We start from the raw sequence: 26,131 nt of genomic DNA, 5'->3' as shown, positions 1-26,131 counted from the left end.
TGCCTGCAATCCCAGCTACTCAGGAGCCTGAGGCAGGAGAATCGCAGGAACCAGGGAGGTGGGGATTACAGCGAGCCAAGATCACGACATTGCACTCCAGCCCGGGCAATAAGAGTGAAACTCCATCTCAAAAAATAAATAAATAAATAAATAAATAAATGAAAAGAAATGATGCTTGCTCCATGTATTAGCCTACTCTCACACTGCTATAAAGAACTACTGGAGACTGGATAATTTATGAAGAAAAGAGGTTTAATTGACTCACAGTTCCACAGGTTTAACAGGAAGCATGACTGGGAGGCCTCAGGAAACTTACAATCATGGTGGAAGGAGAAAAGGAAGCAGGGACCTTCTCCACATGGTGGCAGAAGAGACAGAGAGAGAGCGAAGGGGGAAATGCCACACACTTTCAAAAAACCAGATCTCATGAGAACTCACTGAGATCTTACGAGAACTTGCTGTCACAAGAACAGCAAGGGGGAAGTCCGCCCCCATGATTCAGTCACCTCCCATCCCACAACACATGCAGATTACAATTTGAGATGAGGTTTGGATGGAGACACAGAGGCAAACCATATCACTCCATATCAGAAATATACAAGAAAAAGGCAAGCACTCTTCCAACTACTCTTGATACATTTTTACAAAGAAATAACACTTGAACTCTCAATGTTTCTAATGCTTTGAATTGCAGTGCACAAATAAATATTTATTTCATTATAGTTTCATTGTCCTCTACATTTGTAACTGAGAGTGTGAGAGTTTCTAATATTTTGACAAAAAATGGTAAAGGTCACAAACTGATAATTGTTTTTCTAATTGGATATGGAGAATGCTTTCCTAGGTTTCAGGTTGCACAGTCATTTTTGCAATCCTGCACCGCCATGAAAAGTGAGAGCTGCCTGTATTCAGCATAATACTTATGTAAATAAGGGCTAAAAAAATTAATTAGGATAAGAGAAATGAGAATGCTGGGACAGAGAAAAGAAATAACATTTTCTACAGGGTAGTTTATAGAAGGTGCCTTTAATAAAGTGACATTGAGCAGAGACTGGAAGGAGGGAGAGTGGGAGCCATGCGGCTGTGTTGGGGAAGAAGCAGAGAAGTGATATGATTTGACTTTTCCAAAGAATTGCTGTGGCTGAAAAATGAAAGCCAGAGGAGTGGTCCCAAAAGAGATGATGCTGGTTGGGACAGGGAGTGGTGGTGGAAGTGAGAAGTGTGCAGATATGGATGTAACTCAGAGGTGTCCTGCAGCAGGCTTGGACTGGCCCTTGAAAACCAATTGTTAAATTTCAGGAATTTTGCAATCTGGTTGTTTAAGTGTTGACAGTGTGAAATTGGTCAGGTTGGGAGTTATTACACTAGAGAAATTGGCAAGCACTACAAAACAGCTTTTGGTTTTTCCCTTTCAGAAAGTCCACTGTTAAACATTTACCATCGCATGTAAGTGGACATAGGCATTTTGTAGGCAGAATTGAATACGGGTTGTAAAGGGAAGTGAAGGAGGGCTCCTCGATGTTGGAGTGTGGCAGCATTTCTACCATGAGCAGCAGGACTGGGAAGGCTGCAGGATGCTAGAAGAAATACTGTTCCCATCTCAGAGAGAGAAGGTAGAGCTTCTTTCTTTTTGGGTTTGAGGGATAGCATGCTTGGACAAAGAGGAAAGAGAATCATTTTTTTCTTAAAATCGGTATAGGGGTTCATGTGTATTCAGGAGGCAATAGAGAACCTCAGCAAGGCTGGGGGAGTTGGAGGGGGCAGGAATCCAGAAGATGGGATAACTCTTGAGAGCCTGGAGAGCGTCTGTGGTTTATGGTCACTCCCAAGGCGATAGATGGGAGGAGTCCTGGTGTGTTTAGATTTGGCGTGTTTATCACCTTCTAGGGAGGTGCCGTGAGTCAGTGCCCAGAGCCCAATCCCGTGGCCCCTGCTCAGGACCATGAATGGAGACACTGCTCTGGGGCATCAACGTCTTGTGAAGGAGCAACAGTAGCCTGTGGGCAGGCAGACGTCATGGGAGAGGAGGCGTTTGGAGCTGAGTCTGGAGAAACTTCTCGCTGGCTCCTTCTCTCATGTTGAGCCTCTCAAGAAAGAAAGGAGGCAGCAGAGACTGAGGGTCCCACATGGCAGGGGAGGAGCAAAGGAGCTGTAGGAAAACACATCCACATTTATTCATCTGCTCATCATTCAAGAAATGCTTCTTGAGAGTCTGTTATGTTTCTGGGGCTGGTCTCTTGGGATGTCTGTTCTGGGGGGACAGGCAGGCCTCAGGTAGGACTCTGCCAGCTCAGCCCTCCTTCCAAGTCCTGATGCCCCCTCCTCCCTCCCTTCCACTCAGACACACAGAGGATCAGAGCAGGAGTAGCCCTCAGAGCAGCCCATCTGGGGATTCTCAACATTACTCTACAAGTGCGGATTCCTTTAGCCCCATGGAGTCCCAGCAGTGGCCTGGAAGGGACCACCCACTCAGTTGGCCCTCACTTAGATCCCTCTGTCCACCTTTTCCATGAGACTGCAAGGGCACTGGGGACACCTTTGAACCCCCTTGAAGCATCCCAACTCCTGCACACCTCCTGTGGGTTGGGAGTCCCACACAGGGTTCCCTGAAACTCTTAGGTGTCATAAAGGAGCCCTGTCACCTTCTGTAAACTTCACTGACCCTGAAGCTGCATGGCAAGTGAGCTGGGCCCTCCTGCTGGTCTTGCCCTTCTCGGCAGCCCTTGGTCAGTCCTCCCTCTCCCACACTTACAGTCAGGCCTTCTGTTTCCAGCAAATGTAGACGGCAGAGACACCAACCACCAGTAGCACCTTGGGGCCCAGGAGGAGAGCTACGAGGAGTGGAGCAGTAGGAGCCAGTGCCAGGCCTGGAAATCAGGGAAGAGGAGGAGCCATGAGAGGAGCCACCTGGGAGCTCATCTCAGGGGCCTCCACTTACCCCATCTGAGGCTACCTGGGCCCATCAGTGCTCTGAGTCTTTTGAACTTCCATCCTGCTCTGGCTTCCCTGACTCCAGCCGAAAGCAAAGGCCAGGGAAAGTGGCTCCTCATTTTCACTCACCCTGTCCCAGGCTGTCAGCTTATCCTCCTGGAGGGAAAAGGTGGAGAGAGTGTGTACTCAGGTGTTCATACATACGGCAACTGGATTCCTCACTTGATCCTCACAAGCCTGTGAGGCAGGGATTATTATTCCATTCTGATGGGAAACTGAGGCCAGAGAGTTTAGGGAGTGCCCGGAGATTAGTGGGATCCAAATCTAGGGGAGCCCATCATTATGTCCCCCAGGGTGACTCCTGGGTCCAAAACAAGTCCAACACCCCAGGGTCATAAGAATGATTAGGAAAGGGTGGGCAGGTGGTGTGAGGATGGATTCAGAGTGAGAGAGCTGCGTGCTGCCCTTCTTAGCCCCAGGAGTATTTGGATGACCCCATATTCTCATGATCTCAGGGAGCCCTCCAGGGACAAGAACTAATGAAACCTGTTGGCTGGAAAAGACCCTGGTGAGTCAGGGAAAGGGCCTCATGCTTGGGAGGGCCTCAGACATCATCTATCCCACCTCAACCCTAGTGCAGATGTCATCTGAAATTTCTCTGTTGGACACAGAGAGTCAGATCTAAGGAAGCACATGTTTGGACTCTGCATTTTTTAAATAAGGGGTTTTGGCTGTTAAAAGTAACAAAGGTATTATTTTTTTCTCTTTTTTTATAAATTAAATGGTGCTGGTGGGTCCTTAAGGAAGGAAGGGAGACCTCAGCATCTGTGGCCGCTGGGGTGTTGCAGGCCGGCAGTTAGCTGGGTGGCTCTCTGGGGCTTTCTCTCCCTTGAGGAGAGCTGCATTGCCCAAATTTACTCCTTCTAGCGGGGAGCCCATGTGAGAGATAGACTGTATTGGGAATATGAAGGGCTATCTCCTCCCCTCAATGTAAAACAACTCTACAGGACCCTCCAGCCTTTGGCCTCTCTGCAGGAGCAGCTCTGTGTTTGTCCTGCCTGCACTGTGGCTCAGCACCTCCCTCCTCCTACACTCCTGCCTCCTCATTCCCTGAGGCATGTTGACTCCGACAGCACTCTAGGATGCTTCCTGCATTCCTTTATCCATCCCCAGCTGGCCTCCCAGAGAAACTGACCTTGGGAAGTGGTCTGGAAAGCAGACTCTAAAATGTAAGTTTAGAATCTGATTACTCATCATCTGGCAAGGAGGATCCCAGGGCTGGTGGTGAGTGGGGCTGGACAAGCCCTAACTTGCTTTTGTGTTGCAATTGATAACACTTTCACTGGCAGTAAACTGGGATGGTGTAACCCCAGGAAGGAAATTCCTTGCCCTCAGCCTTTTGAAAACAGATTGGGAAATGGTCCTTATAAGAACTAAGGTGTCAGCTGTTGCTGGGCATGAATCCTTGGAAGAAAGACAATGAGATACTAAGAGTGATTCATCATCAGTTAAGGTTCAGTGCTGAAGCCAGAGGACTACTTGGCAGCACTGTAGATTCTTATTTTTTGGAGCCACAGGGCAGAAGGAATAGAGGATCGGGTCCTGGGCATCATAGAAGAGTAGCAGAATCACAGTGGAGGATGAATCTCAGTTTCAATGGCTGCTATGCTGGGGTAGGGCCCTGATGGGGAAGTTGTGGGACCCTGAGATGTGGGAGGAGACATTTGGGTCAAAGCAATCAAAGATTGTCAGTTAACTTCGGAGTTGCTGGGGACAGTTGCAGTAGCACAGCTACTTGTCTCTATAAATATCCTCCCCAAGCCAAAAGAAGAAACAACAAAGGAAAAGTAAATTCTACACAATCCAGGCTGTAAATATTACTTGAAGAGAGAAGGCCAAACTGCAAAGTGACTGTGAGTCAAAAGGGAACACTCACGTAACCCTAGTGCACAGTCTCTCACTAGGCTCCCACGCCACTGATGCAGCACGTCACAGAAGGCATCAGGCAGTTTGCCTGCCAGCCTAGACAACCTAAAATGCATTTCCAGACTCACTATATGAGCCAGGATGCTATGTCAGACACACTGAAAGCACCCTAAAATGGCAGCCCTGGTCTGAGCGCCAGTGGGTGGTTGGAAGTCTAAGGAAAAACTCAACCTTGTCCAGATGGTACAGAATCATCTCATCCTGTGCTACCTTAAAAAGTACAACTATGAACCCAAGAAATATCATGAGGAGCAGGCATAGGAGAACTTCCAAGGTGGAAGAGCAAGGTTAAGAACCTGAGGACTGAGGAACAGCCCAGCAGTCAGACACCAGGGAGCCAACCCCCAAATACCAGCCCCCAGCCGTGGAAAGTGATGAAGGGAGGACACAGAAAAGAGGAAGTCTCAAGTCAATAAACATAAGCTCCCACTTCAAGAAACTACAAAAAGTAGGGCAAAGTAAACCTAAAGCAAGCAGGAGTGATAGGAATTAATAAAAAAAAAAAGAAAAAAAGAGAGAGCAGAACAGATAATGAAACTGAAAACACAAAAACAATACAAAAACCCACTGAAATAGAGTCAATCTTTCGAAAACACCAATAAAATGGGAAAAACCTCTAGCATGACTGAAAAAAAAGAAAAGAGAAATGGCACATTTTCAGTATTAGGATGAAACGTGGGATACCATTGCAGACCCTGCAGATACCATTGAGTTATAAGAGGATATTGTGAACAACTCTACACACATAAATGTGACAACTTAGATAAAATGGACCAAAAATTATGCAAAGCACAACTTAGCAGGACTCACTCAATAGGAAATGAAAAGTGTGAATAACCCAAAACTATTAAGGAAATTGAATCTATGATTTTAAAATACCCAAAAATATTCCTGAGGCCCAGATCTTTCATAGGAAAACATAAGCATTTAAAGATAAATTAAAACCAAATTTGATACACAGGTTAATGGAGCTGAAAAGTTTTGGTAAAATTTGAATGTATACTCCATTTTAGATGATATGAGGAAATTATTTTAATAATTTAATGAAATTTAGTTATTTGAATGTTTAAAATGTCAGTGGACAATGACATTGGTTTTGTGAAAAATATCCTTGATCACATGATCACTCAAGGTGCAACTGCAGGTGCATGTGTGAGCAAGTTTTCAGCGGATGTCACTATGCACCTTCCACACATCTCTGATGATGGGGGACATTTTTTCTCCTCTATGTCCTGTCTTTACTCTTCCAGCAGGCAGGGACATGAACAAATCAGTGACTCAGCACTGACCAGGAGATGATGAAAACATCATACTGTTTTGGAAGGAACCTGAGTCCTTATTCTTATTTTCTGGTGCCTCAGGGCAGAAAGAATAGAAGGTTGGGCCCCGGCCATCATTGGAAGAGTAGCAGAATCACAAAGGAAGATGAATCTCAGCTTCAATGGCTTCTATGCTGGGATAGGGCCCTGTTGGGGAAGCTGTGGGACCCTGAGATGTGGGAGGAGACATTTGGGTCAAAGCACTCAAAGATTGTCATTCGACTAGAGGAGAGGGTCCCCCTCCTGGTATTATATGAGAGGGAAACAAGACATTTTTTGGTTATAGAAAGGGTAAACACTGGCCAAATTCAAATCCTTGGGACAAAGCCCAGCAGAAGGGGAGAGTTTCTCTAATTAGCACAAATTCCCAATATAGCCTGGTAGTGAGCCTGTCCTCAGGGACCAGATTTACCATCATTAGTTTGGACCAATAACCTGATGTAATGGCCAGAAGTCTTCAACATCATCCCTCATCACTTCCTGAGTCCTGGTTTCCCCTTTGGTAATACTCCAAAGTCACTGGGTGTTTGAAGCAGGAAAGGAGATCAGAGATGAACAGGAATTTGCACATGGTCCATGCGCAGAGTGACTGGGATTATTGTTGGTCAAATATCACCATCGGAACACAGAAGAGGCCTGTGCTGTGACCAGGTCACCTGGGGGCCTCCTCCAGGTTTCAACTTCACTTGTCTTTCTGAAATTTATACAGCAGATGCCGGAGACTGCTGGGTGAGGTCACAGATGCAGATGGAAAAGTTTAGAATAGAACAGAGACAAGGTAGAGGTTAGAAAGTGTAAAGGGGAAGGTGGGGCACTGATGAGACATGCAGAAGAAGGTGAAACACAGGACTTCATAGACAAATGCATCGCCTCCGTCTCTCCTTTTTCCTTTAATGTATATTTACGCCAAAAGATTGATCAAGGTGTGCATCAAACTCTTGATGCACAGTTTCTCTTGTAGATGGGTTTTAAGGGTGTCTTCAAGTTGCCAATTGTCGCCTTGAACTTTCTAAGTAGTAGTGACCCGTGGAGTGTAGAATTTGGGGTCATGGAGCTGACATTAAAATTTTACTTTATATTTATAGACTTCTAGCTTATTTTATGACAAGCATGAATACTACTTTTAACATTAAAGAAAAAGACAAAATTTAAAAATGGGAAGTAACCACACCATGGGTGACATCTGAGTCCTGCTCCTTCTGGTGCGCTGAGATCTCCAGGGTATGGCTTTTGCTGACCGCTGGCTGTCCATCATGCTCCACCTGGCAGGTGAGCACCACATCGTCCCTGTGGGCACAGGTGTTCACCAGGAGCCAGCTCGTCCAGTTGTAGGTACCATCCTTGTTCTCTGTGAGGGTCGAAGCTGTTTCTGTCTGAGACACATTTCCATTCTCCAACCAGGTCAGCAGGAGTCTCTGGGGGTAGAAGTTGCTCACCTGGCAGGTGATGTTCGCCTGGTTCTCTGCCCTCATGGACTGTTGAGTAACCTCCAAGAAGGGTGGAACTGAAACAGCACAGGGCAGAAGCTCTGACCTTGTGGCACAGACAGATCACAGGGAGGGCTCCATAATGTAGCTCCCACCACCACAGTGAGGGCATCACCAGGACAGTGCTAGGCAGGCAGCATGTGCTCAGACATTGAGGGTGCTCTTTGCATATGAGTGAAATTACTAAGCACAGTGCCTGGCACACAGTAGGTGCTGAAGGACTGATAGCTCCTACTAGGCTAAGAATGAGTGATATCTACAAGCACCACCCCTGGCATACAGTTGGAATGTAAGAACTGTAGCAAAATCAGTGAAATCGCCAAGCACATAGGGATTTGGCTCCCAGTAGGTGCTCACTAATTGTAGTTGTTCTTGGTGAAATAAATGGAACTCTCTAGCACAGAGCTTGGCACATGGTTGCTGGCTCCCTCACAGCTGCCATTAAAATGATAGTAAGTGACCGGCACACCTAGGTGCATGGCAGGTGGGCAGCATCGTCAGGGATTAGATTCCAGGCTATTCAAGATCTAGAGCAGTAGCCTGTGGAGAGGGGAGTGGACTTAGCAGCCAGAAGTGGGCTTAGGCTGGGTTTGAGGGTCTTCTACCTCGGATGGCCTCAGACAAGTTGGCAGTCCCACGAAGAGGGTCCCCCTGCAAGGTGACGTGGGCCACCTCGCAGATGACTTCAGAGTGAACGTCTCTGCGGGTCAGCACCACCCTGGCTGTGCTGCGGATGCTGTAGGACACGCTCTTTCCTGCGGGGTCCACGCTGGTCTGGAAGTCTGAGAGCTCGTTCCCATTTTTGAACCATTTCAGGGTGATGTCTTTGGGAGAGAAGCCGTGGGACTCGCAGGTGAAGCTCACTGTGTGCTCAGCTGTGGCCCTCACTGCGGGGCCCGATACCACGGGGGCAGAGGGTTTGGCTGCAAAAGGAGCATCGATAATCAGGAGACATTACTGAGATGACCATCACTAACAATAAGCGTGTGACACGTTAAGAACCTTCTGAGACGTTCGTTTTTAATCTCTCTAATAATGTTGGGAGGGCAGTCTCCTTTTCTCATTTTACAGCTCAGGCCACAACAGCTCTGAGAGGTGAGAACCAGCCCATGGTCAGACAGTGAGTAGGGGCAGGTCCCAGAGGGAAGTCCAGGCCTGAGTTCAAAGTCCTCTCCACACAGGGTGACTTCCACCAATCTTGGTATAGGAACAAAATTACTGACTGGTCTCCCTCCTTGTTAATAACTGGTCCTAGCTGGCCTCCACTGGAGAGCTCACCAACCTCAGAGAGGGCGTTTATAGAAGCCAATGTCAGGAACAGTGGCAAAGTGGCACCACCATGAGAGCTGCAGCCAGGCTGCTTAGCCCAGGAGAGGGGTGGCCTGACAAACCCAGTTCCTCATCTGCAAAATAGGAGGACGGCATTTCTACTTCCTGGAATGTCGCCAGGATTAAATGGGGTGATGGAAGCAGTTCTGCTCTGGATCAAACACAGAAGATGCTTCTCAAAATTAAACACAGATCTATCTTTAACCCAGAATTTACAGATACACAGAGGTCTCTCTTTGGGTGTTATACAAATATGAATCCTTCCATATTTTTATTCTTTTCACAAATATTTCATTCTGTCAAATAAAAGGCATTAATTAAGGATAAAGCTTTAACGTAGAACCCACAGTTTGTAAGAGCATTGGAATGACACCTGCTAAAGGTCAAGCCACAGTATGTTGCCGTAGACCTGGATAACAACTAACTGAAGCCAGCGTCCGTGGGATTTTGATCTCTCTCACCTGGAGTAATTTAATTAAATAGCCAATGAGAACAGGTTTGCAGTTTAGGATTTTTGACCAGCTAATGAACTGTTCCCGAAAACAATATTTTTGAAAGGCACCTATAAAAAAATCTTTCCTGCGTTTCCATACCGGACACTATTCAGGGTTTTGCTGACTCACTGTACCCAAATTGCACCTCTTTATTTTTCCAATAAATGCTCTTTCCTTTGGCCTTCCTAACCATCATTGTTGTTGTTGTTGTTGTTAGTAGCTCTAACCTGCTGCAAGTCCTACATTTGAAAATAGGAAATTTGTTTTTGGCATACGGATCTTCAGTTAGGTCAGGTTTGGGTCAAAAACAAGAATCGCTGAGTTCTAAGAAAGCCAAAGGGGGGTAATTTTTTCATTGTTAATTAATTACAAGGGACAAAGACCCAGGCCACACCAACAGGCAGAAACCAATTCTGGGCCCTGAAAGCAAACACACTGGAGAATCAGATCAATGAGGCGGTTTCTCCCTGTAGATGAGTTTTAAGGGTGTCTGCAAATTGCTAATTGTTACCTTGAACCTTCTGCCATCGTCTTAGAAAGCACATATTACACATGTTTGCCTTTGCCAATATTATCTTGCTCCCTAATACGCATGAAATTTTTTTTTTTTTTTTTTTTTTTTTTTTGAGACGGAGTCTCGCTCTGCCGCCCAGGCTGGAGTGCAGTGGCCGGATCTCAGCTCACTGCAAGCTCCGCCTCCCGGGTTCACGCCATTCTCCTGCCTCAGCCTCCCGAGTAGCTGGGACTACAGGCGCCGCTACCTCGCCCGGCTAGTTTTTTGTATTTTTAAAGTAGAGACGGGGTTTCACCGTGTCAGCCAGGATGGTCTCGATCTCCTGACCTCGTGATCCGCCCGTCTCAGCCTCCCAAAGTGCTGGGATTACAGGCTTGAGCCACCGCGCCCGGCCTGCATGAAATATTTTGAGAGCACAGTAAGGAGGGTGTCACTTGAAGATGTCAAGTCTTTGAGATACCAGCAAATGGGTGTCCCTTGAGGGCTGAGAGGCTGTCTTCAGTTACCATTTATTGAGGGCTTCTTGGCCACCTGACGCTGGCTGCTCTCTCTGTACCTCTCAGCACTTTAATCCTCCCTCCATTTCTTAGAGGGGGTCCTCATGTGAGCCCTTGTGTACGGCGAGACTCTGAGAGGATCCTTGCTGGCCAAGGACCAAAAGTAGATAGAAACCACACCCTGGGAAGATGAGCGAGGGTAAAAGCAAGTGCATAGCCTGGCATGTAGTAGGTGCTTAATAAATAACCCCTGTGACTGTAATCATGAGGTTTGGTGATTACTGCTACTGGAGCTGCATAGCTATTCTTTACGCAACAGAACAAAGAGGAGCAGAAATACCAACGAAAGGCTCAAACCCTACTCACTGCAGCTGCCAGAAAAACCCAAATGATAAAAGGAGCAGCAACCACCATGTTTGGTGAACTGGCTTTCAAGTAAGATCACAGGTGAAGCTGGAAGCATTTTGGAAGAAGGAGGGAAAAGATACCTCAGTGACATCTGGGAGTGCTGAGGGAGGGAGGCTTCCGGGGCCGAGGAGTGAGGATTTGCTGGGCCTCCAGCACCTGCTTAGATACAAACGTTTTCAAGACAGAAGGTTCCCCAGCACTGAGGCTGCATCTGAGCGAGGCTTTGTCCCAGTCTCCTATCTTGGGCCCTGAGGCCAGTAGCACGGGAGGGGTCCTGTCCAGGCTTCTGGGGCCTCCCAGAATGTTCCCAGCATGTCTGTTTTGAAGCACCCATGGCCCAAAAAGCTGTTCTCAAAGCCCCAAAGCCTGGGGCACCGCTTTTGCTAGGGGGCTGTGTGTGAGAATCTTCTGGAGCCATTCAGAACTTTAGATGCCAGGCCCACGTTAGACCAATTAAACTGGCATTTTTAGGAGGATCCTGGGTCCAGCTTTGTTAACTTTTTTTTTGATAGTTTTCCCAGTGATTGTAATGAGCAGCCAAGGTTGAAAGCCACTGGACCCCAACCCAAACCCGTTTATACTTGGGGCCTAGTGATGCCCTGACCTGTCTGAGGTCACACAGCTTCACCCTAACAAGCTCACATTTATTGAGCATTTACTGTGTGCTCGTTGATGCCCTAAGCATTTTACACGATTTCACTCCTTCAGACTCTGCCCAGTCTGTGAGGTCAGCGTTACCATCAAAGGGTGAGGACATCGAGGCCTATGGTGGCAAAGTGCCTTGTCCCAGGTGGCAGAGCCAGGAAGAGTCAGAGCCGGGAAGAGGCCCAGGCAGCTGGGATACTGCCCGTGCTCTCCTAACCATCGTTCTGCAGAAGCTCAGTAATAACCTGAACACCACCACCACTGGGGCTCTGTGCACATCCTCTGCAATCCTCACAGAACCCGGAACGGGGCCATGATAATCAGCATCGCACCGATGGGGAACCCAAGGACTCAAGGGAAGGCAAGACTGGCTCAAGATCACATGATCTTGAAATAACACCTCACTTTGGGGGTGCCTACAGTGTGCTAGGTGATTTACAGAGAGAACCTTAAACACTTTCCACTTTCCTAAAGGAGTCCTTGATTGTCTCCATTCTACAGATGAGGAAACTGAGGCTGAACAAAATGAAGGCACTGTCTCCTCGTCCTCCATGTGTCCCAGTGGGCATTTCCTGTGTCCCACCAAGCAGTTATGTCCATTAACAGAGCAAGTGTTTTAGGTTCTTGAGCCCCAACACTGACAGCCACCTCAATTGTCCCCTTGAGATTCTAGACGTCATGTAATGTTAGGGAGAAGCCTCCTTTCTGGCTGCCCAGGCCTGCTTTCGTTGCAGCCATAAACAAAAGACAGTGGGCTCCTGACAGCCAGAGGGGAGAATCTAAACTCTTGCTCACATGGTCCCCAAACACTCTCTAGGAAATGCCTCATCTCATCCTTAGTCCTCAGCGCCATGAGCGGACAGATATATGCTCTGCTGGGCTTCAGGAGGCTCTACTCTGTTCAATGGATGCTGCTGAGTGAAGGAGAAACAGCATAACCTGAGGGGAGAGTCCTAAATGCTTCATGTGTGCTGAGACCTGTGCTTTAGGACCAGCTTGGCATATGATGGGACACATGCAGGACCTTTCTGATGGGAGTGTAAAACCAACCCCTCCTACCCCTACAGGGTTATTGGTTTGTTTTTAATACTTTGTGCTGTAGAACTGAACAATGCAAGAGTTTAGAAAGAGAAGGTTGGAGCATTTCTCCACACTTGAAAAACCACAGCTGAGTGTTGCAGAGACAAGGGCTGTGAGTCAGACTGAGGGTTCCAGCCTTGCCTCACTGACCTGGTCCCAAGTCAGGTCTCCTCTCTGATCCTCAGTGTCCTCATCTTTAAAGGAGGTAGCAAATGGCTCCTCCCTCATAGCACTGGTTACAAGGAAACTCTGGCACAGCCACTGCTCTCTGGCCCCCTTCCCCGCCTCCCTCCTTTCTCATCTAACTCATCATTTAGACTGAGAGCATAGCAAAGAGGAGTGAGCACTTTACTAGGAGTTAGCAGATCTGAGTCACACCTGAGCCACCACTGGCTGTGACTGCCTGGGCTGGGGAGGCACCACCTGAGCCACCACTGGCTGTGACTGCCTGGGCTGGGGAGGCACCACCTGGAAACTTCAGTGTCTTTGCCAATATTATCTGCACAATCAGGATAAAGTCACCTTCCATGTCTAAGTTGAAGGGATACGAGGAGCTGATTTCAGACATTACTAGGCAATGCACATACATGTACATGAAAACATCATGTTTTATGCTTTACATATACACGTTTTTTAAAAAACTGTTAGTAAAGCTATGTGTCTTCTGGAGGTTCTGTTTTTTGCCTTTCCAAATTCCAGAGGCTGCCCACATTCCTTTCTCACAGTTACATCTTCCCATCACTCTAACCTCTTGCTTGCATCCTCACAAGTCCTTCTGCAATAATTAATCTCCTTCCTCTTTCTTGTAAGGACATTTCTTATACATTGTGTCCACCCTGATACCAGAGTCATATGTTAAAACCACTGTCTTAGAAATGTCTGAAGTAGGGCGAACATGGTGGCTGATGCCTGTAATCCCAGCACTTTGGGAGGCTGAGGTGGGCGGATCACCTGAGGTCGGGAGTTCGAGACCAGCCTGAAAAACATGGAGAAACCCTATCTCTACAAAATACAAAATTAGCCAGGCACGGTGGCCTATGTCTGTAATCTCTGATTGCTATGTCATCTAGGAGGGAAATTGGGCAATATTCTCAAATATGAAAACACACTATCCTCTGACCTAAGAATGCCACTTCCAGTGGGTGTCTCCCGCCTGAGTAGGGTGACACATGTACAAGGTCATCCACTGCATGATTGTTTTAGTGGCTAAGGTGGGAATAACTTACATATCCATCAACAGAAGACTGTAAAATAAAATTTGATATTTCCATAGATTATTTTTCATCTGTAAAGAAACTGGAGCAGCTCTCTATGTCCTGATGTGGAATCTTGCTATGGAGTGATAGGGTGTACGTTTGGGAGAAGTTTTCCAATCACCAGCGAGCTTTAGTGTCTGCATGTGAGGTGCATTGTGAACCTGTGGGAAACTGATGAAAAAAGAAATGCTGGCTCTCTGACCTGTGGTTCTGTTTGAGGAGCTTTTATTGAGCACCTATGACGCACCCGGCTCTTCTGTGGAGACAGCATCCAACACTGGGGAAGGAAGGAGACTGCCTCGATTCAGACATGGACTCTGGCTCCAATTCTGTCACTAACTGGTCCTGTGACCATAGACAAGGCCCCTGTCATGTCTTGGCTTCAGTCTCCCATCTGTAAAGGGGGTTGGGCTGGATGGTCTGAAGTTCCTTCCTGTGCTGACATTCCAGAATTCAGGAGTTAGGACGAGGCTCTTGAGCCTCTGGCAGGAAACCCCAAATAAGCCTTGTTGCTGCCTTACATGGGGAACCCCTAAGTCACCCAGTTGTGGGACCTCTTTCCTGAGGTAAGGGACGTTCTGAGATGACGCAGCTCTGCTCGGAGCCCATGGTGACTGTGTGACTCAGTCCCCGAATCCCACAAGGGTTTCCCAAATGGACCCACAGCAAATCCCAAACTTATTGGCATCTCTTCCACCAGGCCATCAGATTCAACAGTGAATGTGCCTCCCAGGAATCTTCCCCGTAGGGTGTTTCTGAAGATTAAATTAAAAAAAGAAAAAAACACGATTTACCCTCTCCATGCCCTGGATGGATTTCTCCTCATTAGAAGGGAAGAGAATGTAAGCTTGGTGGGGAAGAGCTTTAGATTGTTTCATTCACTGCTCTTTGCACAGCATCCAGGGCAGAGCCTGGTGCACAGTGGGGTCTCAGTGAGTGCCTGCTGCATAAAGAAGAGACTCAGCCACCCTCAGGGGGAAGCCTTCTCTGGAGGCAGAAGGCATAGTCCAGACTTGTGCCTGGGCAAGTAACTCAAATTGTCAGTTCCCTCATCTGTGAAACTAAAGGGCTGGGTCAGCTTTGGAAAGACAAGAGCTGTAGAGCCACAGACTGGGGATGCCTTCTTTTCCATCATTTACAAACCATGGAGCCTCGAACGACTACCATGACATCTCCAAGCCTCAACTCACGTGATCCGGAGAAGGGGTGACATCAGATCAAGAAAATGAGCAGCCACCACCACACCTGATTGTTGCTCCAAGAATGGATAATGTAATTATTGACTTATTGTCACACACCAGGGGACGAAGGAGGCCCGCACTGTACTCACCACGCACAGACAGCTCAGTGCCTGCTCCAGACTTCAACTCCACATCGGGGCTCCCTTTCCGGAACTTCACACAGTAGTAGGTGCCGGCATCTGCTGGGGTGATGCTACTGATGAGGATGGAAAAGTCCATGTTGTTTCTCTTTGTGGGGTCTGAAACAGGTGTTACCCGGGGAAAGTGCCCTTCTTGCAGATTGAAGATTAATTCCCGGCCTGGTCCAACTCCTCTGAACCACTGGATGGGACCCACAGGGATCAGGGAGGTCACAGTGCAGTTCAGAGTGGCTGACTCTCCAGCTGCAACTGATATGGACTTCTCAGGCTGAATCACCTGCAGCTCCTCCTCACACAACCTTCCTGGAAAGGAGCACAAAGCAGTCATTTTTTCATCCTTATGTGATCCTGTGTGTTTCCCCCAGTGTTTATCAATGACTTTCATTGACTGGGTGTACACTAGGAGCAGGTCTTGAGCTCAGCCCACTACATGCATTATCTCATTTAAGCCGCACAACTGGCCTGTAACATAAGACTGCAATAGAAGCGAGGACACTGAGGCACAGAGAGGTTCACTTTCCTTTTCCTTATTTTCTTTTCCTCTTTCCGTTTGCTTTCTTTTCTTTTCTTTTCTTTTCTTTTCTTTTCTTTTCTTTTCTTTTCTTTTCTTTTTGAGACAGGGTCTTGCTGTGTCTGCTGCCCAGGCTGGGGTGCAGTGGCTCAATCACAGCTCACTGTAGCCTCAACCACCCAGGCTCAAGTGATCCTTTCACCTTGGCCTCCCAAGTAGCTGGGACCACAGGTGCATTCCACCATACCTGGCCAATTATTGCATTTTTTGTAGAGATACAGTTTCACCATGTTGCCCAGACTGGTCTCTAACTCTTGGGCTCAAGCAATACATCTGCCTTGGACTTCCAAACTGTTGAGATTATAGGCGTGAGCCACTGCGCCTGCCCAAGAGGTTAAATTTCAATGTAGAGCTTTGGGTTGAGGACCTGAGTAGAACTATTGAGCCCTCCTTGAAAGTGCCATGTTTTGCCAAATATGGCCTCCAACTGTGGCTACATGGAGTGTGGCACTTTTTGTATCGCTGGATTGGGTGGGGCCCTGTGACTTCTTTAGACCCTTGAGTTTTGAGCAGAAGTGATGGGTATAATTTATGGGTTGTGCATTCAACTGCAAGAGCCTCTATGGATCAATTTCTCCCTTCCAGAGACCCACAAGGCTCTGATGGGGCCTGCTCCATTGCCTGGATGCGTGAATGACAGTTGCATGCAGAACTGCCAATACACACTGAATATGTAGCTTCCAGTGGAAATACAACATTGTTTTAAGCCCCTGGTAATTTTTCACCCATAGCATAATCACATTACCTAAGTTTCCTAATGCTGATGTGACAAATTACCAAAACTTAGTGTCTTAAAAAATGTTACATTTTATAGTTCTGGAGGTTAGAAGTCCAAAATAGTGTTACTGGGGTACAATCAAGAAGAAATGATAAAAGTCAAATACATAAAGATAGAGAATGAAACAGTGGTGACTACAGGTGAACTTGGGGGAGGTGATGGGGAAGTCAAAAGATACAAAATTGCAGTAAGTCTGACAAAGAAGTCCAGAGAATAAATTTGCAATCTGTGGGTTTTAGTTAATAATGTTGTATTGAATTCAGTATTTTTGCTTCAAAAGCACATTTTAGGTGCTGTTGACATAAAACACATGCAGCATAACTATGGGAGATGATGGATGTGTCCATTTGCTTAACTTTAATAATCATTTCACTACGTATATGTATACGTATATGAAGGCATCATGTTTTACACCTTCCATTTCGACAATTTTTAAAGAACTTTCAGCAGAGCTGTGTGTCTTCTGGAGGCCTTTCCAAATTCTAGAGTTTTCTCATATTCCTTTCTCACAGTTACATATTCCCACCACTCTAACCTCTTGCTTGCAACTTCACATGCAAACATCCTGGAATACAAGGATGTTTCAATGTCCTTCTCCAAGAATTAATCTCCTTCCTCCTTCTTATAAGCACCCTTGTGATGTATTAGCTCCACCCTGATACTAAACCCAGATGTTAAAATCACTGTCTTAAAAATGCTGAGAGGTAAAGGAAATAATTGATGAAGAACTAAAGGAATATAAATGTCTTAACAAAATGAGAATGTAAGGAAAGAGAAATTATATGAAGAAATGAAACAAACTTAGGAATTGAAAGTACAATAACTAAAAGTCCACTAGAGGAGTTCCCTAATGGGTATAAGCAGGTGGAAGAATAATCAGAAAACTGGAGGACGGAATAATTGAAATTATTGAGACTGAGGTATGGGTAGAAAATAGAATAAAGTCTAGAGCACAGAATCTAAGGGAATTGTGAGACATTATCAAATGTATCAACATACACCTTACTAGAGTTCCAGGGAGAAAAAAGAGAAAGAGAGAAAGGAATAGAAGATTACTTGAAGACATAGTGGGCAAAAATCTTCACAAACTTGATAAAATACAGGAATCTACGAATTTAAGACACAGAAAAAACAGAAGTTGAACTAAAAAATAAACTCAGAGACCCACACTAAGACACATTATAACCCACCTGTTGAAAACTAAAGTCAAAGAGAGAATCCTTAAAGCAGCAGGACAGAAGCGATTCCTTGCATAAAAGAGACCCTCAATAAGATTTTCAGCTGAGCTCTTATACAAAGCACTGAAGTCCAGAAGATAGAGGGATGGTAAGTTCAAAACATTAAAAGAGGAAAAATATATCAATCATGAATTCTATACCCAGCAAAGTGTCCTTCAAATACAAGGGACAAATTAAGATATTCTCAGATAAACAAAAGCTAACAGAGTTCATGACCACTAAACCTTACCTACAGGAAATACTAATGGGGGGGGGTTCAGGTGGAAATGAAAGGATGCTGCATGGTAACTCAAAGTTGTATAAAGAAATAAAGATGTCCAGTTATGTGTACATTTTTAAAGAATCATGCTTCAATATCCCACAAACAAGCTGCGAGCACCCTGCCCAGGTGACCAGGTAACCAGTATTTTAAAGCTGGTCCCTGCCACAATTCCTCCTTTTGTCCTCCCCTACTGTGACTTAGTGACATTGAAACACTCTAGTAAAACCTATCATGGTTTTTGCTTGTGTCCCTCACCTTGACTCCCAGTAAAGGCACTTGCCCAGGAATCCCATCTCTCTTGCCTATCCATCTGCTTGATTGAGCCTGCTCCTTGGGAGCTCCTGGCACATGGCTTCCTTCATGGCCTGCCCTTCTGCCTTCTCTAGGAACTGTGAATATGCCTCTTCATATGAACTTTTCATGGCCATGCTAGAGTGATCCTCCAAGATTCAACCAGCAGGAGTCACTCTAACATTTTCAATAGTAATGGCAATGAGGATGGGATCATTCTAAACTCGGGTGGAAAGTTCGTAGGAAATGCCTTTGACTCCTCATGACTTACAGAATTGCTACTCTGATTGGCTCCACAATTTGAGAAGGCTTTTTACCCTGATGACTTTCTTGTACTATGCTATGTACAGCTTTGTGTTGCCTTTTGGAGTGCTGCCATGGCTCTCCATCCTGAAGCAAGGATCCTGTTCCAATATCAATAATGACATCCACCTTTCTTCAGGAGCACAAGTAGATATAACATTGGTAACACCTCTTCAAAGAAGATTCATGTGATATGCATATTAATGTCACATAATCCAGCATCTGTAAGTTTTTTTTGGGATGCCCGTGGCAACATATTTACAAATTTTACTTACAAATTAAAATCAACGGGTACTCCTGTTAGTGTCTTTAAATGAATAAACAAACAAAAATATCTCTTCTCTGTAGAGACTTCGGCGATGTCTTTCATGCCTCTTGGAGTCTCTAGACCACTCATGACGGCTATATATTTCCTCAGGGCCTTGATGCAAAAATAATGTTCTTTGTGGCCTATGCTATACTCCATTAAAACAACTGACTGGTTACCTACTAGAATCTCCTGACTTGGAGTCCAGATTTAAGGATAATATTTTCCTGTTGCAAATCATTAACCATAAATTGCCCCACAGGCCAGGCTCTGCTCATCTGAAATGACACCCATTGAAATTTAAACTTGCACTACAACACAAAATTAAAATCACTGCCAGGTACAGCTGCACACCTTTTCTGTTGACAGTTGACATTATTACTACTTGGTTTGTTGATGCAACAATCCTCAACCAAATACTAGCAAACTGAATTGAGCATCATATTAGAAGAATTATACAATACAAGCAAGTGATATTTATTTCTGGAATACAAGGATGTTTCCATGCGCAAATGACCAACAATGTAATATATCATATTTATAGAAGAAAGAGAAGAAACGCATGATTAACTCATTTGATACTGAAGACCATTTGACAAATTTGGAGATCTTTTTATGACAAAAACCATCCATAAAATGAATATATGAAACTTCTATAAAATAATAAAAGTCATATACGCATACTTTATTTTCACTTATTGCTGTCTAATATGCTATTTTATTTGCCTATTTATCATGTATATTGATTACTGTCATTCTCCCCAGTGGAGACAAGCAACAAAAGGGCACATACTTTTTCTTTTTCATTCAACAATGTTCTTTGTTAGGTCCTGGCACATAGTAGGTATTCGTTAAATATGTGTATAATGTGCGAATTGCTCAGTGGAACATTTTCCCAGGAGACTAAATATTATATTTTAAGTGAATTGCTTTTATGAAATTTGCTGGAAAATGTGTTTCCCATGTGGGTGAATTGGTGAAAAAATATTGAGTTGTATACACGCAGAAATCAGAAGAGTCAAGGAGAAGAAAACCACAAACCCTTTTCACACCACATCACCTTCTCGCCCTCATGAGCAGCACCTGCAGAAATTTCATGGAATAAGATCAAGACCAAAAGTGTTTGAGAAGAGCAATGGTGAAACCTGTGATCTCTAGAGTCAAAGTGCCTGAGTTCAAATCGTAACTCTATCAGTTACCAATGAGTAACCTAGGAGCACTTTGTGCTTCTGTTTCCTTATTTGTGTTGGAGGGTGAACTTGGAACTTGGATATAATGGTTACCTGAGGTCAGAAATGTAAGCGACTTCCCACAGTATCTGGCTCATGGTGGGTATTCAAAAATTGTAAAGTTATTACTTGGTAGATTTCCTGAGGCTTGGAGGCTTCAATGGACATTAGGTGATGATATGGATATGGACATGGATATGAATATAACGACAGATATAGATAATATAGGCATGATTCTCTGTTACTTTTATCCCCTTCTTTCTTCTTCACCCCTACCATTAATGGAAGAGCGAACTCCAAGAGAGGAATGTGCAAAAGTTCTGTTTTGAGGGAAAGTGTATTTTACTAAGAAGTCTGCTTACCTGTTGCTTAGCTTAACAGATTGGGGGATTTTCAGGGGTAAGGTGACTGAGGTAGAAAGGAGGGAGAATGACTGGGCAACAGAGAAAATCAAACATCTCTTTAATGTGCTTTCCTGTAGACCAAAAAATAAGTTGAAGATTACAGTAAGGGAAGTCTTACTACTACTACTACTACTACTACTACTACTACTACTACTACTGCTCTATGTTTCCACATGATCAAGTTAGATTTATCCCAGGAATTCAAGGATGGTACAACATTCATAAATCTCTAAATGTGATACACTATTTCAACAGAACAAGGGACAAAAACCATATGACCATACAACACAGGCAAAGAAAGCATTTGACAATATTTAACATTTTTTAATGATAAAAACTCTCAAGAAATTAGATATCAAATAAATGTTCCTCAACACAATAAAGGCCATACAGGACATATCCATAGCAAACATCATACCCAATGGTGAAAAGTTGTCAGCTTTTACTCTAAGATCAGGAACAAGACAGATGTCCACTCTCAAGATCTCTATTCAACATATAGTATCAGAAGTTCTATCCAGAATAATTGCACAAAAGAAGTAAATAAAAGTCATTCAAATCAAAAAGGAAGAAGATAAATTATCCCTGTTTGCATATGGCACTGTCTTACATAGAGAAAACCCCAAAATCTCTAAAAACTTTTAGAATCAACAAACAAATAGGCCACAGATATAATATATGAAATCAATGAGTAAAAATCAGTAGTTTCATACACTTATAGCAAATTATTGGGGAAAAAAATCAGTAAAACAATTTTATTTACAATTGCTACCAAAAAGGGTAAGATAGCTAGGAATAAACTTAATCAAGGAACTGAAATACCTGCACACTGAATAACTATAAAACCCAGATTAAAAAAATAGAAAACAAATAACAGAAAGATACCCATGTTTGTGGACTGGAGAATTACTATTGTAAAATGTTCATACTACCCAAAGAGATCCACAGATTCAATTCAATACCAGTAAAATTTCAATGAAATTCCACAGAAATGGACCAAACAATCCTTAAGTTCATATTAGCCATAGAAAACCATGAATAACTAAGGCAAGTTTTAGCAAAAAGAACAAAGCTAGAGGCATCACACAGCTTGATTTCAAAATCTTCTAGAGTGCCATAGTAATCAAAACAGCAGGGCGTTGGCACAAAAAGAGACACATAGACCAATGGATCAGACCAGAGAGCCCAGCAATAAATTCACACATTTGCACTCAATTGACTTTTGACAAAAAGGTCAAGAAGACACAATGGGGAAAGGTCAGTCTCTTCAAAAAGGGGTGTTGGGAAACCTGAATATCCAGGTATAGAGAAATGAAATTAGACCTCCGTCTCATGCCACATACAAAAATCAACTCAAAATGTGTTAAAGACTTCAATGTAAGATCTGAAACTGTAAAAGTACTAGAAGAAAAGTTCCATGATGTTGGTCTGGGCAATGAATTTTTGGATACGACCCCCAAAACACAGGCAACAAAAGCAGAAATAAATAAATGGCACTACAACAAACTAAAAAGTTTCTACACAGCCAAGGAAACAATCAACCGAGTAAAGAGACAACCTACAAAATGGGAGAAGATATTTTCAAACCATACATGTGACGAAGAGTTAATATGCAAAATATGTAAGGAAGTCAAACAACTCAATCATAAGAAAACAACCCAAGTAAAATATGAGCCAAATAGTCATTTCTCAAAAGAATACATTAAAATGGCCAGTCAACATATAAATAATATCCAACCTCACCATTCTTAAGATAAATGCAAATTAAAACCACAGTGATCTATCATCTCACACTTGTTAGAATGATTATTATTAAAAAGATGATAACTAGTGTTAGAGAGTATGTGGAGAACAGGAAACCCTTACACACAGTTGGTGGGAATGAAAATTAGGCCATCCATTAGTGAAAACAGTATGGAGTGTCCTCAAAAATTTAAAAATAGAATTATCATATGATCCAGCAATCTCACTACTGAGCGTATATCCAAGGGAAATGACGTCCGCATGTCACAGAGATATCTGCACTCCCATGTCCACTGCAGCATTATTTACAATAGCCAAGATATGGAATCAACCTAGGCGTGTATCAACAGATAAATGGATAAAGAAAATGTGGTCTACATACATACACAGTGGAATTCTAATTAGTTGTACAAAAGAAGGAAATCCTGTCATTTACAACAATATGAATGAACCGGGACGGTATTATGCTAAGTGTAAAAAGCCAGGCACAGAAAGACAAACACCACATGATCTCTCTCGTATATGGAATCTAAAAAAGTTGAACTCAAAGAACTAGAGTAGAATGGTGGTTACCAGGGCTAGACAAGGGGTGCAGTGGGGTAAGTATTAGTCAAAGGACACACAATTTTTTTTCAGATAGGAGAAATTAGCTCCAGATATCTACTGTACAATATGGAGTCTATAGTTAATAAGATGATTTATATCCTTCAAAATTGCTAAGTGCATAAATTTTAGGAGTTCTCACCATAAAAATTGTCAGTGTGTAAGATTATGCATATGTTAATTAGCTGAAGTTAGTCATCCAGAAATGTACACATGTCATAATATGTTGTACATGAGAAGTATACTTTTCTCAAATCAAAATAAAAAACATTTTCTTAAGCTTTAATTGAAATTAAAGTTGGAGAAACTGATAAAAAATGAAATCTCATGTGTGTGTGTGTACACACTTACAATCACTTTTATGTACACATGCAGGGATCTCTAACCCCCAGGCTGTGGTTGGGTACAGGTCCGTGGCCTGTTATGAACTGGGCTGCACAGGAGGAGGTGAGCAGCCAGTGAGTGAGCATTATTGCCTGAGCTCTGCCTCCTGTCACATCAGCAGCAGCATTAGGTTCTCATAGGAGTGTCAACCTTATTGTGAACTGTGCATGCGAAGGATCTAGGTTGTGTGCTCCTTATCAGAATCTAACTAATTCCTGATGATCTGAGGTGGGACAGTCTCATCCTAAAACCGTCCACCCCACCCACCCAATCTAGGTCCTTGCAAAAATTATCCTCCATGAAACCAGTCCCAGGTGCCAAAAAGATTGGGGACCACTGCACACGTGTGTGTGTGTTGGTATCTGTTATGGGCAGAATGTGTCCCCTAAAATGCATGTGTTGAAGCTCCAACCCTAGCACCTCAGAATGTGACTGTATTTGGAGACAGGGTTTTTAAGAAGCAGTTCAGTTAAATGAAGTCATTGGGGTGGGCCTTAATCCAATATGAGTGACGGTCTCATAAGAAGAGGAGATGAGGACACAGACACACACACAGAGGGAAAATCATGGGTTGAGACACAGGGAGGAGATGTCTTCTACAAGCCAGGGAGAAAGACCTCAGTAGAAACTAATCCTGCCGACACTTTGATCTTGGACTTTGGCCTCCATAACTGCAAGGAAGTAAATGTGTAGTTTCAGCCACTCAGTCTATGGTTCTTTACTATGGAAGCCCTAGGAAAGGAATATAGGCCCCAATAAGCAGCAAATGCAGAACTTCTTAAAGAGGAAGAGGCGACCGAAAAATGGGTGGTAAGACTCAAGTCACAGGGGAGGAAGGATCATGGGGGAACACAGGACAATGTAAGGAGCACCCTTAGGGAGGACAGTGGCTGAACATCCCTGGGAAACACTGCACCTCTGCCCAACTCAAGAAGGCACCATTTCAGACTTCACTTCCTCTGGGTGTTGAATACAGAAGGCTGGGTCTGGAGTCACACAGCCCTCTCAGGCTGTCTCTGAGCTTGCTCTGTCCTTGGGTAGGTTGTTTGGCCCCAGAGTCTCAAGACTGGTAAGGATATAAATAATGATTTTTCTGTGTTAGTCAAATGAAATAGATCAAAATGTAAGTAATTGTGGTGGTGGTGATTCAATCATCCTGTGACTCTGGTAGCCAGCTGCCCCTGGTAGCCAGTTGCTGATCCACAGAGAAAGTGCTCAACTCCCTGATTTCCTGCTCTGAGGCCCCATCTTTGGCCTTCCTTGGCAGCACTTGTGGTTGTCTGGAATCCCCAAAGGTCCAGGGGCAGGGCATTGCCACGGCAGCAGAGAGAAAGGGTTCTAGCCCAAGGCAATGCTTACCTGTGAGTCCCAGCAGTAGAGTCAGCAGCAGGAAAGGACCAGGAGGGTGGGGCCAGGAGGCTGTGACAGGCATCCTGAAGACCTCAGGAGCCTGCTCTGTTCAAACGTCTGTGGTGGGGAGATGTCAGGCTCTGCTCTGAGGAGAGAAGACAAGCCCCGCCTCCCTCGATTCAAGAGGAAGTGGCTATGATGGATTGGGACAGTAACTTGCTTTTAGATTGTAACATAGAAATCAGGCACAGCAGGCAGCTACAAAGCACAGAGTTACTCGTGCTCCATTTTCAGGAGAATCAGACAGGCTGAGCAAAAATAATGCTTCCTCCTCAACTGAGGCCTGTGTTCTCTCCACATGGCCGCCTTCCCCATCTTCAGGTCTTCTTGGTGATTTGCCAGCTGAGGGTCTTGGGTCAAGAAGTTCTGTGGTTGTGATCTGTGCCCTAAACTCTCCATCTTAAGACCCTAGGATGTAGTTGGCTTGTTGCTTCATTCTGCACCAGCCTCAACCAAGTGCTATTCAGCAGGGCGCAGCAGGAGGGATCACAAGGACCCTCTTGATGTTGGAGAGGAAACAGGTCTGCTTTTGAAATGATTCTTTATTGTAATCTTTTTTTTTTTTTTTTTTTTTTTAGACGGAGTCTTGCTCTGTCGCCCAGGCTGGAGTGCAGTGGCCCGATCTCCGCTCACTTCAAGCTCCGCTTCCCAGGTTCACACCATTCTCCTGCCTCAGCCTCCAGAGTAGCTGGGACTACAGGCGCCCGCCACCACGCCCGGCTAATTTTTTGTATTTTTAGTAGAAATGGGGTTTCACTGTGTTAGACAGGATGGTCTCGATCTCCTGACCTCGTGATCCGCCCGCCTCGGCCTCGCAAATGCTGGGATTACAGGTCTGAGCCACCGCGCCCAGCTATTCTAAACTTTTACTGATATAACTGGCGAAACGTAGCCCAAATTCAGTCTAATCTGGACTTTGGCACTTTCATGGGCTTGAATCCAGTAGAAGAAATCATTTCCCGACTTCTTCGAGGAGAGCCAGTAGTTTTAGTTTAGTAAGGATCTGTTTTGTGGGGTGAAGTGAGGGTTGTGGGTTATGGAAAAAGGATAGGGTTATGATTGGGGGAGAATATGGCGGACAGGTTCCTGAGGCCATCACATCAACTTTAATACCTTTTGTTCTGCACAGAGGACCTACAGGATTCACCACTGTGTTCAGATGGGAAATGGGGAGAGAGGAAATATAATTGCCCTCCCCAACTAAGGAGTTGGGGAAGTCATTGCACCCACCTACGCTCAGTTTTGGTCTCTAAACTGGGCGTTATAGTATTTCATTGCAGT

The 26,131-nt window shown here is 44.6% G+C and overlaps 1 protein-coding gene across 2 annotated transcripts; it reads right to left on the bottom strand.

The window, feature by feature from the left end:
- Positions 1-234: 234 nt before the first annotated feature.
- On the bottom strand, positions 235-24,985 carry LOC715912 (signal-regulatory protein beta-1). 2 transcript variants are annotated; one of them, XM_001113511.4, is made up of 6 exons: positions 24,800-24,985; positions 15,277-15,630; positions 8,329-8,646; positions 7,408-7,740; positions 2,753-2,867; positions 235-2,149 (listed from the first exon to the last, which is right to left on the bottom strand). In XM_001113511.4, the coding sequence occupies exons 1-5, from the start codon at positions 24,870-24,872 to the stop codon at positions 2,755-2,757; spliced, it is 1,191 nt and encodes a 396-aa protein (XP_001113511.3). In that variant the 5' UTR covers positions 24,873-24,985; the 3' UTR covers positions 235-2,149; positions 2,753-2,754. The 2 variants fall into 2 exon arrangements, with proteins under 2 accessions (XP_001113511.3, XP_077807516.1); XM_077951390.1 differs by lacking the exons at positions 7,408-7,740; positions 8,329-8,646 and having other exon boundaries at positions 24,800-24,977.
- Positions 24,986-26,131: the final 1,146 nt, after the last annotated feature.

Source organism: Macaca mulatta, chromosome 10 (genome assembly GCF_049350105.2).
Source record: "Macaca mulatta isolate MMU2019108-1 chromosome 10, T2T-MMU8v2.0, whole genome shotgun sequence".
Taxonomy (NCBI): Eukaryota; Metazoa; Chordata; class Mammalia; order Primates; family Cercopithecidae; genus Macaca; species Macaca mulatta.
The sequence above is the reverse complement of the archived record's forward strand: the minus strand, read 5'-3'. Positions and strand labels throughout refer to the sequence as shown.